This window comes from Pristis pectinata, chromosome 23, assembly GCF_009764475.1.
Source record: "Pristis pectinata isolate sPriPec2 chromosome 23, sPriPec2.1.pri, whole genome shotgun sequence".
Taxonomy (NCBI): domain Eukaryota; kingdom Metazoa; phylum Chordata; class Chondrichthyes; order Rhinopristiformes; family Pristidae; genus Pristis; species Pristis pectinata.
The window spans coordinates 26,894,278-26,913,479 of NC_067427.1; the positions used below are offsets into that span (position 1 = coordinate 26,894,278).

General features: G+C 42.3%; 1 protein-coding gene across 2 annotated transcripts in view; it reads right to left on the minus strand.

The window, feature by feature from the left end:
* The window catches only part of abca2 (ATP-binding cassette, sub-family A (ABC1), member 2), a 417,188-nt gene extending 401,303 nt beyond the window's left edge, over positions 1–15,885 (minus strand). For both annotated transcript variants that reach the window (XM_052036764.1, XM_052036762.1), the window contains exon 1: positions 15,568–15,885. In XM_052036764.1, the coding sequence (XP_051892724.1) occupies positions 15,568–15,633 (66 nt within the window). In that variant the 5' untranslated portion in view covers positions 15,634–15,885. The remainder of the gene's footprint in view (positions 1–15,567) is intronic.
* Positions 15,886–19,202: the final 3,317 nt, after the last annotated feature.

Below are 19,202 nucleotides of genomic sequence, written 5' to 3' on the forward strand. Positions count from 1 at the left end.
CAACAGCATTCAAATCAGGACTTGCTCTCCAAGGAAATTTAGTTCCAGTCGAATGAAGGCAAAGTTCATTTACTCTCATTAACCAGAAGAAAACCAAGCATTCTTATTTATAGAGAAATTGCCTCGCTGATAAATACAAGGCAAGCCATATCCAAGCCTTTATTATAATAGGATTCAAGTACAAAAGTAAAGGAATTGTACAGCAATTATTTAGAACTCTGGTGAAACCACACCTGTAATGCATACAGGTCTGATTTCACTTAAGACTGGATGTATTTCCACTAGGAATGCAACAGAGTGACTATGGCATCATCCTCAAAGCACATTCTCAATGCATGAAGTAATCTCCATCAACTGAATCAAATTGTTTTGCAAAACATTCCAAACTACTTCACGTAAACCCCAACATGATATTAGATAGAACAATGCTCCAATTTCCTCCCACATCCCAAAGACGTCCAAATTGGTAGATTAAATGGCCCTAGTGTGTAGATTAGTGATGGAATCTGGGGAAGTTTATAGGAATGTGGGATGAGTATTAGATTAATGTAATTGAATCTTTGGTGGTTGGTACAGATTAGGTGGACCAAAGGGCCAGTTTCTGTGCTGTATTACTCCAATATCACTCAATGCAATATATGTGGCTCTATTTAATTGATAGGAATTATAGAATGAACAGTCTCTCCTATTTAATGGCATGTAAAGCAGACTATGGAACTATGTACAAAGCTTATTCCCAATGTACGAAGTACTCATATCAACTGAATCAAATTGTTTTGTAAACTTTCCAAACTACCTCTCTTCATGTGAACAGCAATACCACATCAAAGTGATTCCCAGATTGAGGGGATTGCCCTACAATTTTACATTGTTCATTGGGATCACCTCTCCAGAATTCAGAAGAATGAGAGGTGATCCCAATGAACAATGTAAAATTCTTATGGAGTTTGATTAAGTTGATGCAGGGATGCTTCTCCTGACTGAGGTGTCAACCAGCCATCAGAGTCTCAAGATGAAAGATGGGCCATTCAGAACCGAGATGAGAAGAAACTTCTGCCCCCAGAGGGTAGTGAATCCTTGGAATTCTCTACCCAAAAGGTCTGCAGAGGCTTAGTTGAAAATATTCAAAATGGAGATTGACATTTTGGAATCAAAGGATATGGAATTAAGGAAAGCAGTATTGAGGTAAAAGGTCAGCCATATTTTTTTGAATGGCAAAGAAAGTACTAGGGGCTGAATAGTTAAGTGTTACTTCTATCTCTTATGTTCTTATGAAAATTCTGCCACAATTTTCAGATAAAAAAACCAGCAGAGGGAGAAATCACTAAGGTTGACCAAAAAGAGAAGTGAGGGGAGAAAAGGGAAATAAAAAGGCAAAAGCAAAAATCCACTCACATCTCCCATCCATGCCTCTGTTGCTTAGCTTGACAATCAGAAAAAAAATCTACTCTTTAAGGTATTTGCCTTTACCTCAAAGTGACAAGGTAAGATAAGCACCTGAATTGGATAAGGGTTTAATCTGTGATGTTGCTTCCCTTAGAGTTGCAGAGTTTTGAGGTTGAGTAGGAGGGAAAGTGCTGTGGATGAGAAGTCCACATCAAAGGTCTAATATTATCTATGGAAGACATACAATACCACTTTGTTCAACTTTCAGATGCAGTTTAGAAAGCTCACTGATTAAATGTCAGCAGTTGTGAGCTTTATCATCCAATGAGGATTATTTTTAACCTTATTTTTAAAAAAATAGCAATATTATCATCAAACTCACCAGAAGACTGCTATGTCAGCACAACATTGTGGGCCGAAGGGCCTGTTCTGTGCTGTACTGTGCAATGTTCTATGTAAGATGGCTACTTAAATAACTAACACATGAGCTAGACAAGAGTCAGGAATGGGGCTGGTAAGTAGCAAGTGGTCAGTAGCAAGTGGCAAATAACATTCCCACCACCACAGATATGTCAGGCAATGACCAATGCCAACAAGCCTAGCCACCCAGCATTTTCACCATCTACTCGACAAGTTGTAAGTGAATGTCCTCTCTGCCTGCCAGGATGAAATCAGACAGTGGCTTCAGTGTGCATCGTATACAAAATGCATTACGATTACTTGCCTAGACTACTCCAATGGCACCTCCCAAACCCATGAGCTTTAGCACCAAGGACGATAAGGGTTTCAGGTGTGTGGACCCTCACGTCACACACCATCCTGGCTTGGAACTATATTGCCGGTCCCTCATCACTGCTGGGTCTAAATTCTGGAACTCCTTCCCCAACGTTGAAGGAATACCTTCACAGAAGGATGACAACAATTCAAGGTGGCGGCTCATCACAACCTTCTGAAAGGCAATTATGGATGTGCAGTAAATGCTGGCCTTGCAGCAACAACCAGATCCCATAAATTGAATTTTAAAAAATTAAAGCATAGTAGTGGAGATGCTGGAAATCTGAAATAAACAGAGAATGGTGGAAATACGCAGTATATCATGCAGCCTCTGCGTGCTGAGGAACAAGATGAACAGGATGAACTGGATCTGATGAAAGATCGCTGTCCTGAAACATTAGCTGTGTTCCCCTCTCCACAGGGGTTGCCTGACCCGTGCTCGATTGTTATAAAGGACTACCATCAGTCACAGAAGTGGTGAGATGGAGAAGTGCGATAGACAGCAGGAAATAAAACAGGAGAAACTAAACCAAGCAGCAAAGCAGAGGTGCAAGGAGAAATATACTATTGTTGGCTGAGCCTCTTGCCAGAACCAAATCTTTCATCCTACAGGAACTAGGCAACTTAAGATGAATTGAGTGTGCTTGTAGATAGCTATACAAAAAAGTAGATGCGGACAGAACATTAAACCTATGGAAATATTAAAAATTAATGACATCTGTATGTGGAATATTACCCTAAAGGTTTTTTGCATTCAAATACATAATAGATCTTCTGTGCTGGGTCTCTGAGGGTTGCAGTAAAATTTCTGCACAAAAATAAAGAGCTTATTCAGAGAGAGAGAGAGCTGGTAAAAATCTGCACGAACACAGCACATTCTACAAAATGTAATTAATGGCTTACTAACTCTATAATTGGTGTATATGCAGCAAGGGACAAATAGATCCAATGATCCAGCATTAAGAGAGGATATCAGTTTTGACTGAAAGGAAAAAGCAAGGGTGGTGAAATTAAAAACAACTGGCTGAGATCTTTCAATACATCTGGAACGGGTAAAATCAAAGTCACAGAGTCGTATCGCCCAGAACCGTGCTCTTTGGCCCACCTTGTCTGTGCTGAGCTTCAAGCTCTCATTCTACACTAATCCCACTTTATTCTCCCTACAGATTCTTCCACTCACCTGCATACTAGGGGCAATTCTCAAAAGCTAACTAACCAACCAAACCGCAGGTCTCGGGGACATGGGAGGAAACTGGAGCCCTGAAAGAAACTCATCTGGTCACAGGGAGAATATGCAAACTCCACAAAGACAGGACCGGAGGTCAGGATTGAACTCCAGTCACTAGAGCTGCAAGGCAACAGCTTTATTAGCTATGTCACTGTGCCGTGCTAGCCAAGTCCTTGCAATTGGAAGAAGCCACACATGACAGAACTTAAACTGCACTTATAGAGTACAACAGTACAGATCACATTTTGCCCCTCCTGTCTATAAATAACATATACACAAAGGGCATACTAACAGCCAACTCAAATGTAAAATTACAATTGAAAAAAATCTGAGCTCTCTTGATTAAGCTGTATAGTCCTCAAGAAATTAGTTGTCACCCAGTGTGTACTGAATTGCCTGATACTTAGTGAAGATACATACATATCAGGGAGAAAGAATAAAATTACCTTCATGAGCAGAAGACTTTACGGTTACTGAAACTTTCTAAAGCAACATCGCTGTTGTAATTTAGAAAGTAAGGCAGTCAAGATGTAGAAAGAATTCTCTCACAAACATTATCGAAATAAATGGCCAGATCATCAGCATTTAGGCATTGGTTGGCGGGTATGTACTGGCCAGAACATCAGGGAGGTAAACAGTACCAATGATGCAGCATTGCACTAAATGTGCTCATGGCTCTCGTGTGAGACCTGAACCCAGGAACTTCTGACTAAGTTTTAAGAGAGATCCCAAATTAGCTAAGGCAAAGATCTGGGAACAAAAAAACTGAAAAGCAGCATTTGGCTGAAGTTGGTGCCACACCATTACATCAAAATACCAGGCAGAGCAAAACAAAAATTTACTCTCTAATATTCATCAGTTGTATTTCAATAAGTTGCAGTAGTTCTTTCTCACCATTGACACCAAATGATATGAACATCACCCAGAGCACTAGGGAATTGTGATAATTTGTTGGGTAATTTGATCATTTTCACAACAAATTCATTCACAGGCCACTCCACAACAACTTGAAGCTGTTTTTTTGCACTGAAAAATTACGCTATGCTAAAATTTGAACTCAGCAGTGGAAACAACAATGAATATAACACTATGGCTTCTCCAGTTTCCTTACAAAATAACCCCATGTTTTGCCCTTCTGCAACACTTCATGTAATGATGACGTCAAATAATTCTGGGGGCCAACCAGTTACCCTTTTGTTTGCATAGAGTCTTGGCCAGACACCAACAGGACTATTGCAATCGATTTTGGGCACCGCACCTCAGGAAGAATGTACTGCCCTTGGAGTAGGTGCAGCACAAATTGACCAGAATGATGCTGGGCATACAAGGATAAATTACAAGGACAAGTTGCTCACGATGTATTATAGGAGGACAAGAGTTATTTGCTCAAAATGTTTCAAATTTTAACATGATTGGATAGAGGAGAAACTGTTTCCTCTGCTAAATAAATGAATTAGAGGGCACAACATTAAAATAAGACTTCAGCCATTCAGCAGTGAATTGGAGTTGGTTTATCATTGTCACTTGTACTGAGGTACAGTGAAAAACTTGTCTTGCATACCGTTCATACATATCAATTCATTACACTGTGCATTCAGGTAGCACAGGTAAGACAATAACAAAATGCAGAATAAAGTGAAACAGTTACAGAGAAAGTGCAGTGCAGGTAGACAATAAGCATGAAGCACCTTTCTCACACAAGGCAAGATCAGTATTATGAATAAACATTACAATAGACAATGGAGATTGAAAACTTCCACTGAGTTACAAAAGGCATCTGGCCTTGGGAAATCCAGATGAATCTTGGGGCTTCCAGGTTAAATCATTTGAATGATTGCGGACTGTCTGCTCCAAGACAGACTTTGGATTCTGAATACAAGTGATGTAATAGGAGAGAAGAAGCCATGAAGTGGAATCAGAAACCAAAATCTGAAGGTGAAGGACTCAGAACCTGATTTATAAAACGGAGAACTGTAGATGTCCAATTGACTCAACATTGGCCTTCTGAGGGACTTCCTCCCTCTGCCTCTTGGTGTAGTGATTACATGACACTGTGCATCATGACAAGATTTTGGGTATTTTATGTAACAGATAAAACACAGTGACTTATTAACCCTAAGTTCTTCATCAATTCTTAGTGGTTAGATTATTTTCTGATTTTATTTCATGTTATTCAGTGGTTATGCAAAAGTTATAGGTTTTCAAAATGTTATGCAAAAGGTTTTCAGCAGAAGTTATACCACATACAATTTAGTTCTACTACAGTACATTAACTTTACAGGACTGGACCCAAAAAGACATCTTCCTCCATAAGCCTTCATAATATTAAAAGATTAAGCTGAAATGAATCACTGCTTACATTAATGTTATCCTTGTTACTTTTACCGAGATTTAGCACATACCAGTGAACACTGACACCATTGGATAAGGACGTTAGATGCCCGAGTTCAAGAGTGAGCTTAATTAACAATATTTTCTTACACCCAATTAAGAAGGTAGATGAGGCTTTGTTTTAGTGCCTCGCCTGAAAGACAGCATAGAACAGCACTTCCTCGGTACTGCAGTGCAGTGTCAGCCTGCATTAGGTATTCAGGTCTCCGGTCTGGATATTGAATGCACAACACAGAGTTGGGAAGTGCTACCTTATGCCACGAGCATCATCAATACCAACAGAGATCTGAGCCTGCCAGATCTAGCACCAGGACTGCCACTGATTGTGCAAGATGCTTACATGGAAGCAAATGTTTTACATTTTCACACATCTACAGATCTGTTGGGAGGATGCAATGACTGGCTTTGACAATGTAGGGAATGGGAGTATGAGGGTATTACTATCCCATAACCATACTCAACAATCAACTTTGGTTGTTGGTACCATATGTACATGGCTGGGGGAATTTCACAAGTACTGGCATCAATATCAATAGCGTCTACATTTCATCTGTGCCTGTAGAAAACTGCACTAGTGAAGATTTTTAAGTTACAGCAATGTAACCACAATAGCTGGAGGCAGTGAGTTGCAAATTCATTTCTATACAAGGAACTTGACCATGTAATCCAGGAAGTAATGCCAAGTGGTTCTGGGAGACATTTAACTCGGGCCCTATTCATCCATCAAATGGGTGTGAAAGATTCAGTGATATGATTACAAAGAAAAGCAACGTCAATGTCAAACCAATCCTTCGGTCAATATCATGAACAGTTTATCTGGTTATTATAGATTTGCTATTTCTGGGACATACTGTGCACAAATTAGTTGCCCTTTTTTCACCCCCACATGAAGTACAACAGTGAGTACCCTGCTGGAGACACAAGAGACTACAGATGCTGTAATCTGGAGCAACACACAATCTACTGGAGGAACTCAGCGGGTCGAGCAGCATCTGTGGGAGGAAAGGAACTGTCAATGTTTTGGGCCGAAACCCTGCATCAGGACTACCCCGTGAAGCACTTTGGGATATCTTGAGTTTGAAAAAGGTATGATATAAATGTAAATATTTTCTTATTTTTGTTAATGTAAAACCACACTCGTGCCTTCTATAGTTGAGCTCACACTGTCACAGAGTTGGTCCCGAACAGAAATCCCCCTCCCCCAACTTACTTCAGTGCTTGGGGTCCACAGCCAGTGGTAACCTGGTGCCATTGTTGAAACACGAGTGTCGTGATTTCTCTCTGCGACCAGGGAACAACTAGTTTGAAACAATTTTCCACGCGACACCACTGGCCAGCTTACCTGCTTCTGTTACTTTATGCAGCTGGTGCTCAGCCTGGCCTAACTTCACTGGCTACTCTGATAGGCAGATGACTTCTCTCAGGTCAATCACTGCTTCAAAACAATCAGCAATAAAAAGAAGAAAAATAGGCAAAAGGGCTCAAAAGAACAAGTTTGAAGGACGGGCACGGTAGTGTAGCAGTTAGCGTCACGCTATTACAGTGCCAGCGACCCGGGTTCAATTCCGGCCGCTGTCTGTAAGGAGTTTGTACATTCTCCCCGTGTCTGTGTGGGTTTTCTCTGGGAGCTCCGGTTTCCTCCCACATTCCAAAGGCATACGGGTTAGGAAGTTGTGGGCATGCTATGTTGGAACCGGAAGCATGGCGACACTTGTGGGCTGCCCCCAGAACACTCTACGCAAAAAAGATGCATTTCACTGTGTGTTTCGATGTACATGTGACTAATAAAGATCTTATATTTGACAATGGACACAAGTGTATTTTGAATTCATGTGTCCCATCTTTATCAGACTAAAACTGGCTTAAATGAAGGAGGTCAAAAGCTCTCTACCATTGGTCAATCATTATTTTTAAAAGAAATTTTTATTTAGATTCATGCTTGAAATCCCATCAATATACCATTATGAAATCAAAACAGCAGCATAACACACACCATCAGGAAGAATATTAAATCAGACATTGGACAATTTCACTAAAAGATCCCCATCAGAAACTTTGCATTCAATAGAAAGCCAACATCTCTACAACATAATCATCTTTCTAGGCACTGATCTGCCCTGATATGTGATGCCATCAATTAAATCAGCTAGACTTTGCAATCAATCACTGTCCATGGCATGCAAGGACCAATGTCAAAAAAGCTCAGGACCAAAGCATTGGAACGGTCTTCAGATTTTACTGGATAGTGTAATAGGAAAGTAAAGGCCAACAGAGTGAGATACTCAAGGGAACATACCCTTCCCAATAGGATTATATTCAGCACCTTCCAGAAAAGAGCAATGAACACAGGGGAGTAAACAATCCCCATACCAAGAACCTTGAGATAACCCCACCATATTTAATGAGGCAGAATTGTTTGTATGTTAATTGAAATAATAATTCTTCATTTTTGCCCAAGATACCAAATTAAGTGAGAAATTCGCAAGACTGATTGTTTATCCGCAAAGTAATCAGTTTTGAGAGGCAACCCAAAATTATTTATGCAGATGCCATTCAAAGGTTACTATCAGAATTCAGACCTGTATACTAGCACAGGTGAGGCATGGAGCAAAATATTAATCTTCAGTTAAGTGCCTAAATGGTCACCTAGTGAAATCATATCACACGCATTCAAATAAAGCAGCAGGTGCAAATCAGATTCATTGGTTCTAGGGCTATTACATCAACAGAGGAAGCCCACTGAGCCTCCGACATCAGAGATGGACCGTGGTTTGGAGACAAAGTAATCTTGTACAAGGCACCAATGCAGAAACATAGCATTACACAGCTGCAACTTTTCAACAGCTGCATTTGCAGCACTGTGAATAGAGAGAATTGTAGCATACTGTGAAATTACTTAATATCAACATAAAATTTGCAAGTAAATTTTATCCTTGTGTGTTAAACATGAATAAGGAGTCATGTCACTCATTAATCTTTGGGGAAAAGAGTAGCAGGTACAAACAGCTTTAAATGAAGTAGGGCGAGGGAAAGCTCAGATGAAGCATATACCAGCAGACCCAATGGCTCATTTCTTTGCTCACAATTTCTGTCATTTTTTCCATCCTCACAGCCCTAACAACAAGGCATTATAAGAAGATGTGCTCTGATATTTATTGAAGACACTCATCACTATAAAAATTAGCAAGTACATAAATTATTCCCATTGCAAATGTATTTTAAAAATAATTTTTAAACTTTATTCATTAATGTCTAACTTGGAATTTAAGATAACTGAACAAAATATTTTGCCAGGTTCAAGCCATGTGCAAATAATGGGAACACTTGTTATGAAATGAATGAGCTTTTTGAGTTTGAGCATTATTTTCAACAACAAATTCCACCTTGTAGGCAAGGTCTCCACTCCAGAGAATTGAGTTCAAAATCTAAGACCGAAGGGGTGTTACACTGCTGTGCTTTAGAAGAGTAGTTAAAATGAGTCTGCTCCCTCAAGTGGCTGTAAACAAGTCCATGGCTCTGTTTGACCCTTGGTATCTTTGTACCCTAATGTCGTAGCCACATTAATCATTCTATCAACGTCACTAATCTCAATGCTTTTAATGGAAATTTTCTGTGCAAGCATGACGGCTTTGCTTCTTGCTTGATAAAGGGACTGCTACTTTAAAACCACAACTGGCTGTGAAGTACCTTGGGCCACCATGAGGTCGAAAGAAACTATAAATATGCTTACTTTGCAAAGCATTTTTATCAGCACAATTGCTCCACCAATAGTGCAGCACAATGTCTGGGGAGGAAGACAAAAGATTGAACTCTATAGAGTTAGCAGCAGGGTTCAGAACACAAGCTGGAACATGGGCCAAGATGAGGGGAAGACTGCAAAAGAAATTATAATCGTGAGGGATAAAAAAAATGTAAAGCAAGTACATTGGAGTGATGGGTGCATACAGAAGCCCATGCAACACTTGACATGGCATGAGATACTGGAAATAGATCTTTGGATGAGTTGACGTTATTTGCATTACTGCCTCCATCAGGGTCTCTAAACAGCTGGAAGAATAAAAACCACAAGGTTGAGTTTTCCACATCATCACAAAATGTAACCAAAATGTTCAATCTATATTTCAATCCAATCAGAGAATCAATCACACTAGTGATAAGAATGCTTCATGGGCTGTCAGAATGAAATATGTAACTCTTAGACCCAAAATGGGAAAGTCAATTCATTGCTTGTTGGGTGTGATTCTCATTTGAAGAGACTAATAGGATTCCAAAGGAATTGGATGGGTAAACAATAAATATTTTAGCAAATGATACCATTTATTCTCCTTTATTCTGATTCAGACACACAAAAAGAAATGCTTCTGAAATCGAAGCAATGAATTAGATGAGGGAACTGTGCAAGTTTCTTGATGATATAATGCCCAGTGAGAAAGTAAGCATTGAAAAGGGTGCAAAAAGACTACAGAGGGGTATAAAACAGGTGAGTGAGTGAGCATGAAAGTGGAAGTTAAAATATAAAGGGGAAAAATGCAAACCATTCTGCGAAGAATTTAAAACATCATTCTTAATTTTTTTTAAAAAGTGGATAGAGAGCAGTAAATGTTCACCTTCAAAGGAATATCAGAGTAGAAATACAGTAGGAAACCAAATATCAATCAGCCTTTATTGCAAGAGGGTTGAACGCAAGAGTAATCTTGCTGTAATTGCAGCTCTGGTGGGACCAAACCTTGGGTATGACATATAATTTTGGTCACTTTTCCAAAGGAATGTGCTAGTTGGTGTGTAATCTAGCAGCACAAGGAGGTTGGCCCATGACAGCAGTATTCCAGGCAGTTAGAAAGTTCAAGGTGATCTCATAGGGCAGACACTGAGAGACTGTTTTCCATGGGTGGAAAATCAAGGTCAGAGTCACTGCCTTAAAGCAAAGGGGGTCAGTTGTACAGAACAGTTGTGGAGAATTCTTCTTCACTCAGGACTAGGGATGGTCAGTCATTGAATAGATTCGAGGCTGAGATCAATACATTCCTGGAATGGGGACAAGAGTGGAAAAGTCGAGTTTAAGAAGATCACCACAACTTTTCTGAATGGCTGAACTGGCTTCTGGGGCTTTTACATTCAACTCCTGTTCCTAATAAAAAGAGAAGATGCTGGAGAGACCCAGCAGTCAGGCAGCATTTGTGGGAAGAGAAACAGAGTTAATGTTTCAGATCGAAGAGTCATCAGCACTCTGTTTCTCTTCCCACAAATGCTGCCTGACATGTTGAGTATTTCCATCATTTTCCATTTCAAATTTCTAGCATCCCTTTTTTTTAAATTTCCAAGTCCCGCTCCTGTCTCTTATAATTATGATGTGCTTACAGTTAAATCAAAAGATACTACGTTTACAACAGGCTTTTAATAAACTATATGCATCTTCTTTGGGTTGATGTTTGACCTAATTATCACAATTTAAAAACGCTATCAATTATCACCACAATACTAGTTTTTAGAGCATACCCTTAACTTTGTACCAGTGACACAGAGAGCTGATCTCCACCAAGCTTCACATTACAGATGGAGACACATGAGAGGCTGCAAATACTGGAAATCTGGAGCAACACATACAAAATGCTCAAGGAGCTCAGCAGGTCAGGCAGCATCCATGGAGGGAAATGATGAAGGGTCTCGGCCCAAAACATCGACTGTTCAGTTCCCTCCATCGATGCTGCCTGACCTGCTGAGTTCCTCCAGCGTCTTGTATGTGTTGCTTCACATTACAGATGGTTGGAAAGCATCTGATAATTGGAAGGCCCCACATTTTGTTCTGAAGCAGTGGCCCAGAGCACTGGCGATGAAGAGAAGCATGATGCGGGTAACAACAAAGTCTGAACAATTTTATTCATTGAGCTAATAAGATGCTGCCAGAAAAAAAGGCCTTGCTTCTCATGCAAAAGGCATGAGAAACCATCAGGTAATCAGGAGCCATAATGTTCACAGAGGTACCATTATATTTCTATCTCTTTCAAAGACCAGCAGAGGAGTTTTCCTCTGCCAATATATGGTCTCAATCAACACTTAAATAAAAAGATTATCTGGTCATTATCACACAGCGTTCCATGGAACTTTTCTGTGTGAAAATTGGCTGCCTTCATTTTTCAAACTGTAATAGTGACTTTACTTCACAAAGAAATGCTTAATTGGCTGTAAACTGCTTTGGGAAATCCAGAGATTCCAAATAAGATTACTGTTGAGTTTTTCTTTCTGTAATGCTAAAACACTACATAGATAGCAGATAACTGTCTGCGTGGATATATTATCCTTCTACCTTTCCTTGGAATTACTATCACATTTCCATATGGATACATGGGCTATCCTGCTCATTATGTGTCATTTTCATCCACTCCACGAGCACAGCTTCATTACGTAGAGCAAGGAAATAGGCAGTTTATCCCAGTCTATGTTGACTATTAAGCACCAACCCATAATAATCCCATTAATCTCTCTACGTTCCCATCAACTCCCCCCACCCACACACTCGGGGCAATTTACAGCAGCCAATTAATCTACCTTTGGGACGCAGGCAAAAACCACAGCACCTGGAAGAAACCCATATGGTCACAGGGAGAACGTGCAAACTCCACACAGACAGCACCAAAGATCAGGATTGAAGTGGGGTTGCTGGAGCTGTGAGGCAGCAGCACTACCAGCTGCATCATTATGCCACCCTTTCACATCATCTGAGAGGTAGCACACTCCCACATCCCTGGAATTGGACTTAAACTCTCAACTTTCTGACCACGGTGCAAGAGCACGACCAACTAGGTTACTGGTTACACTAGTTTTGCCAGGCCTTAGCCAACAATGTGTTATAGGAGAGTAATAACTGAGTTCACGACAACTTTAAGCTTTCCCATTATGACATCAAAGCAACCTGTGACATTAAATTACCAAAAGAAATGACAGGAAGATTCTCTGGAAGGTTTTGGCTTCTGTCAATTGCCCTTTGTGCAGGTTAACGGCAGGAAGAATCAAGAGGGGACTGTTGTGCCCAGGTGAGAGGACAAGTTGCAGAATGATTCACTGGCTTCAAGTCTACACAGAGTCATACAGCATGAAACAGGCCCTTTGGCCCAACTGGTCCATGCTGACCAAGATGCCCATTTCAAGCTGGTCCCATTTGCCCACATTTGGCCTATCTCCTTCTAACCTTTTTCTATCCATGTACATGTCCAAGTGCCTTTCAAATGTTGTTATTGTACCTGCCTCAACCACCTCCTCTGGCAGCTTGTTCCATATACGTACCACCCACTGGGTGAAAAAGTTGCCCCTCAAGTTCCTATTAAATCTTTCCCCTTTCACCTTAAACCTATGCCCTCTGGTTCTTGATTCCACATCCTTGGGAAAAAGACTGAGTGCATTCACCCTATCTATCCCTCTCATGATCTTATAAACCCCTATAAAATCACCCCTCTGTTTCCTATACTCCAAGGAAAAAAGTCCTAGCCTGTCCAACCTCTCCCTATAAGTCAGTCCCTCGAGTCCTGGCAATATCCTTGTAAACCTTTTCTGCACTCTTTTCGGTTTAATAACATCTTTCCCATAGCTGGTTGGCCAAAACTGAACACAATACTCCAAGTGCGGCCTCACCAGCATCTTGTACAGCTGCAGCATAACTTCCTAACTTCTCGACTCAGTGCCCTGACTGATAAAGGCCAGCATGCCAAAAGCCTTCTTCACCACTTTGTCTACCTGTGACTGCACTTTCAGGAAACCATATCTCTGAACTCCAAGGTCCCTCTGATCGAAAACACTCCCGTTTACTCTGAAAGTCTTACCTTTATTTGACTTTCCAAGATGCAACACCTCACACTTATCTGAATTAAACTCCACTGTGGTAATCTGCAATGTGGTATTTGCACTATTCCCCCAAGAGAGCAGGAGATCCTCAGTTTAGAATGTAAAGGACCCTTCAAGCGATATTGTTCAAATAAACCACAGAGAATAGGCAACATTGTTGATATCATTCCAATGCTCTCTCTAAGAAAGATGCTAGAACTAGATGCAAGGTAGTATTTCAACAACTCCCCTAATTCTCTTTAACTGAACAGTCAGTAGCTTGATATTAAAGGAGAAAGAGTGTTGATGAAAAAGATAAAATATCATTCATTTAACCTTCTGTCACCACCTCAGGACATCCCCAAGCATGATACAGCCAAAGAAACACATCCTGACATGTTGCAAATGTGTCAATTAATTTGGCTTCAGCACAAGGTGCAATGGAATTAATGACCACAATTTTGTGGTTGAGGTCTAAACATCAGCCAGGACATTGGACAGCAAGCAAATATGAGCTCAGTTTAACAAGTCATTTGAAAGAGAGAATATTTAAGAGCGCAGCACTCTGCAGTATTGCACTACGATGTCAGCGCAGATTATGTGCTCAAATCTTGAGCGACAAACAATCTGCTGGAGGAACTCAGCAGGTCGAGCAGCATCTAATAGGTGGAAAGGAAGTGTCAACATTTCCGGTCAAAACCCTGCATCAGGAGCCCTCCAGCAGATTGTTTGTTGCTCCAGATTCCAACAACTGCAATCTCTGGTGTCTCCTGCTCAAATCTTGAAATGGGCGCAAATTCACACCCCTGACTCAGAAGCATTCTATCAAATGAGTCACAACTGATGAAGCTAACCATAAAGCAGTACAAATTACCAGACAACTTTAAACACATCATTACCATAAAAGACTCAGCTGTCCAGTGTGCTGATTGATATAACTAAAATGAACAGAAGAGAACTGAAGACTAACCAACTTCTTCGTCAAAACATTCTCCTGGATGTTTCAGCCCATTACTAGCTGGAGATTAATAAATGCTGACTGCACTCCTTCCCTCTACTTAATATGGATAATTCAGAGTGATGTATGCTAGAAGTTGTCAAAAAGCAATCTCTATTCTCCCACTCCCCATTTCCACTATCCTGAGGCAAGCTGACAAACAGCTTTCCTCATTTTCACATTTTTGAAAACAACTTGAAATGTAGTTTGGTAATAAATATGGATTTCTTTTTTTTGTAGGAGACACAAGATCTGATGCTGAAGCAGGTGTGTTGAGAACAGAAACACACACACAGAGTTCAGGTTTAACTCAGCATCCACTGGCAAATGAGTTCAACGCTTTTCTGCTGAAACCTTACTGTGAAATTGAGAATGAATTCATACTTAAATCCAGAGCAAATCTGCAGAATCCTTAAAAGCACCCGTGACCATGTCACTGGTCTGGGTCCAGCTACGAATCCCGACTGACAAATAGACGTGCTCAAACATGTATTATTGGAGCAACAAACATTTGGAGGCAGGTCTGACAAACTTAAATCTTATTGTTTTAAGATAATTTGCAAATGTATTCGTAGTACTGTATTCCCAAGCGTTCCATCCATACATACACACAATGAGTGCGTAGTAAAAATCCAACTCTAATATTGCTCCTAGCTTTAAATTCTCTGCTACAATGTAACCAACAGTACGTGAATGCTTATATTTCCAGGCCCAATACAGACAGAACTTCAATCAAATAATAACTCCTACTACTGGACTTTAAGCAAAACAGAACGTCGATCCCCTTAAAAAATGCCCATACTGTCATAACAAACCCCCAGTAGCCTCCAATCCTCCCAGAACCTGAAAGCACCAGTAGAAGAAGGCAACAGTGGTTAAACCTCCCGCTGGCAGTCAGTGGCTGCGGGTAGCAGCCGGCGCAGGGTGGTATCCTCGCCACTTTTGCTTTGTGCCGACTGGCTCATCGCTCACTCACCGGGCTCCGGCGTTTCAGGGTGATGTTCTTCCACAGCAAGAGGTGCAGCTGGTGCAGGAAGCCCATGGCTGCTGTCTGAAGGGAGGGAGGGAGGGGGGGAGGTGGGTGAAGAGACAGAGAGAGAAAGCACAGCGACCGGCGGCTTGCAGCTTTGGACCCGGCGTCTGTTGATTGACAGCGACGGCTCTCCGCGCGGGCGCGCGTCCTCCCCGGGAGCGGGGTGAACGGGAGGCGGGGGGACAAGCCGGGAAGCAGCCACGGCAAACCCGGCTGGAGCGCGGCGACAGCTGCACCCGCGCGCGCTCCCTCCCTCCCAGCCTTCCGGCCGGGCGCGTGCGTGCGCGTGCACGTGCACCGGTGGTGGGGGCGCGCTCTGCGTGCACGCGTGCGCGCCGCCGGATCCCGCAGCCGCTCCCGAGTCTGACGGTGAAGCCGGGCGGGTGCGCTCGGTGCGCCGGCTGGCGGTGGGGTGGGTGGGGGGAGAGGGGAATCCGTGCGGCCGAACGCCGGCCCTTGGACGCACCGGGGGTCTGCCCCGATGCGGGAGGGGGGAGAAAATGCTGCAACGCCTCAGCGGGTCCAGCAGCATCTGTGGGGAGGGGAAGGCAGGGGGGTTGGGGAGGCGTTTCGGATCCATGACCTTGCATCAGAAGTGTGAAAAGTTGCAGATGAAGTGTTTGGAGTAGTCGTCCAGCACAGAAACAGGCTCTTCGGCCCATCTTGTCCATGCTGATCATCAAGCACGAATTAAGCAACCAGCAAGAAGGCACGCCAGCACCTCTACTTCGAAGTTTAAGGAGATTTGGCATGTTACCAAATACTCTTAACAAACTTATAGGGTTACTTATAGGGATGCATTGTTAAAAGTACCCTAACTGGTTGCATCATGGCCTGGTATGACAATTACAATGCAGAGGAACACAATAGGCTGCAGAGAGTAGTGGACACAACCTGGTCCATCAGCGGCAGAGCTCTCCCCACTGCTGACAGCATCTACAGGAGGTGCAGCATCTATCATCAAGGATCCCTGCATCGGGGGTCATGTCCTCTCCATCAGGCAGGAGGTACAGAGGCCTGAAGTCCCACACCAGCAGGTTCAGGAACAGTACTCTCCTACAACCATCAGGTTCTTGAACTGACCTGCACAATCCTAATCCTATCTCAGCAACAGTACATTTCAGACCATCTTTTGCACTACCACGGACTTGTCTCTGACTGTGTTTCTTGTTTAAACAATGTCTTGTTTGGCACAGATTTTTTCTTCACTGCCTGGTATAATTTAGGTTGTGTGTGTTGTCTGAACCCACATGCCTGTGAAGCTGCTGCAAACAAACAAACAAGTTTTTCATTGTACCTGTACCTCACCATACTTGTGCACATGACAATAAACTTGACTTGAAGTACCTATCCATACTTGTTCCATTTACCGCCACTTAGTCCGTAGCCTACTATGGTGATTCACATGCAAGGTAGCGTGGGTTTTTATGTCTAAATATATTTTCATCTAACAACACTCTACAGGGGAGAATATCCCTTATGGCTGGATGGTTCAGAACCTCTGGAGGGACAAGCCAGGGAACTACAGGCCAATAAGCCTAACATCAGTGGTGAGAAAGTACTGGAGGGGATTTAAGAGACAGGATGTACCTGCAGCAAAAAACAAAATGTTGGAGGAACTCAGCGGGTCACGCAGCATCTGTGGAAGGAAATGGACAGTCGACGTTTGGGGTGGAGACCCTTCATCTTAAGTTTCTCCAGAATTTTGATTTTTGCCCCAGATTCCAACATCTGCAGTACCTTGGGTCTCAGATCTTCCTGCATTTGGAAAGGCAAGGACTGATTAGAGCTAGTCAGCACGGCTTTGTGCGTGGGGAATCATGATTCATAAATTTGCATTTTTTGAAGAGGTGACCAAGAGGATTGATGAGGGCAGGGCGGTAGATATTGTCAACATGGACTTTAGCAAGGCCTTTGGCAAAGTCCCACATGGGATCTAGAGTGAGCTAGTCAATTGATTACAAAACTGGCTTAGTGGTAGGAGCCAGAGGGTGGTAGAGAAGGGTGGCTTTTCAGATTGGAGGCCTGTGACCAGCGGTTTTCTGCAAGGATCGGTGCTGGGTCCACTGTTGTTCATCTGTATTAATGATTTGGATGAGAATGTAGTCGGCATGGTTAGTAAGTTTTGAGGATGACACCAAAAGCAGCGGTATAGTGGACAGTGAAAAGGGTTATTTAAGATTACAATGGGATCTAGTTAATAACTGGGAAAGTGGGCCAAGGATTGACAGATGGAATATAACTTGGACAAATGTGAGGTGTTGCAATTTCGTTAGCTAAACCAGGGCAGGACTTACACAGTAAATGGCAGGGCTTTGGAGAATGTTATAGAACAAAGTGACCAAGTCCCTAGTACCCTAAAAGTGGTGACCCAGTTAGACGGGATGGTGAAGAAGGCATTTGGCATGGTTGTCTTCATCAGTCAGGGCATCGAGTACAGGAGTTGGGATGTCATGTTACAACTGTACAAGATGTTGGTGAGACCACAGTTGGAGTATTGTGTGCAGTTCTGGTAGACCAATGATGTCATTAAGCTGGAAAGAGAGCAGAAAAGATTCACAAGCATGTTTACCAGGGCTGGAGGGTGTGAGTTATAAGGAGAGACTGGATAGGCTGGGGCATTTTTTCCCTGGAGCGTAGGAGGCTGACGGTTGACCTTATGGAGGTATATAAAATGATGGGCATGGATAGGGTGAAAGGTCACCGTCTTTTTCCCAGGGTATCAGAGCTGAAAACTAGAGACCATAGATTTATGGTGAGGGGAGAAAATTTTAAGAGACCAGAGTTGTGATTATGTGGAACAAGCAGCTAGAGGAAGTGGTAGACACGGGTACAATTACAATGTTTAAAAGGCACTTAGACTAGTAAATGGACAGGAAAGGCCAAACGCAGGCAAATGGGACTAGCTCAGGTTGGCAACTTGGTCAGCATGGACGAGTTGGGCCAAAGGGCCTCTTTCTGTGCTGTATAACTCTATGACTAACCAAGGATCACAGTCACTGGATGGGGGTTGTTCCATTTAGAACTGAGATCAGGAGAAATCTCTTCACCCAGAGGGTGTGAACCTGTGGAATTCTCTACCGTTGAAGGCCAAATCATTAAATATAGTCATGAAGGAGGTAGCTGTATTTTTTAGTACTAAAGAGATATGGGGAGGGAGTGGGAGTAGGGTACTGAAGTGGATGAAAATCAAGACAAAAACTCCAGATGCTGGAAATCTGAAATAAAAACATTAATATGTCCTTACCTCTCACTGCCTTGGTGAAGCAGCCAGCATAATCAAAGATCCCACCCACCAGAGTCAGTCTCACTTCTCTCCTCTTCCATCAGGTAGAAGATGCAGGATCCTGAGGGCACGTACCACCAGGCTCAAGGACAGCTTCTATCCCACGGTGATAAGAATATTGAACAGTTCCCTTATACGATGAGATGGACTATCGACCTCACAATCTATCTTGTTGTGACCTTGCATCTTATTGTCTACCTGTACTACCTCAATGCACTTAGTACTAACTCAATGTAACTGCACTGTGTAATGAATTGATCTGTACGAACGGTATGCAAGACAAGTTTTTCAC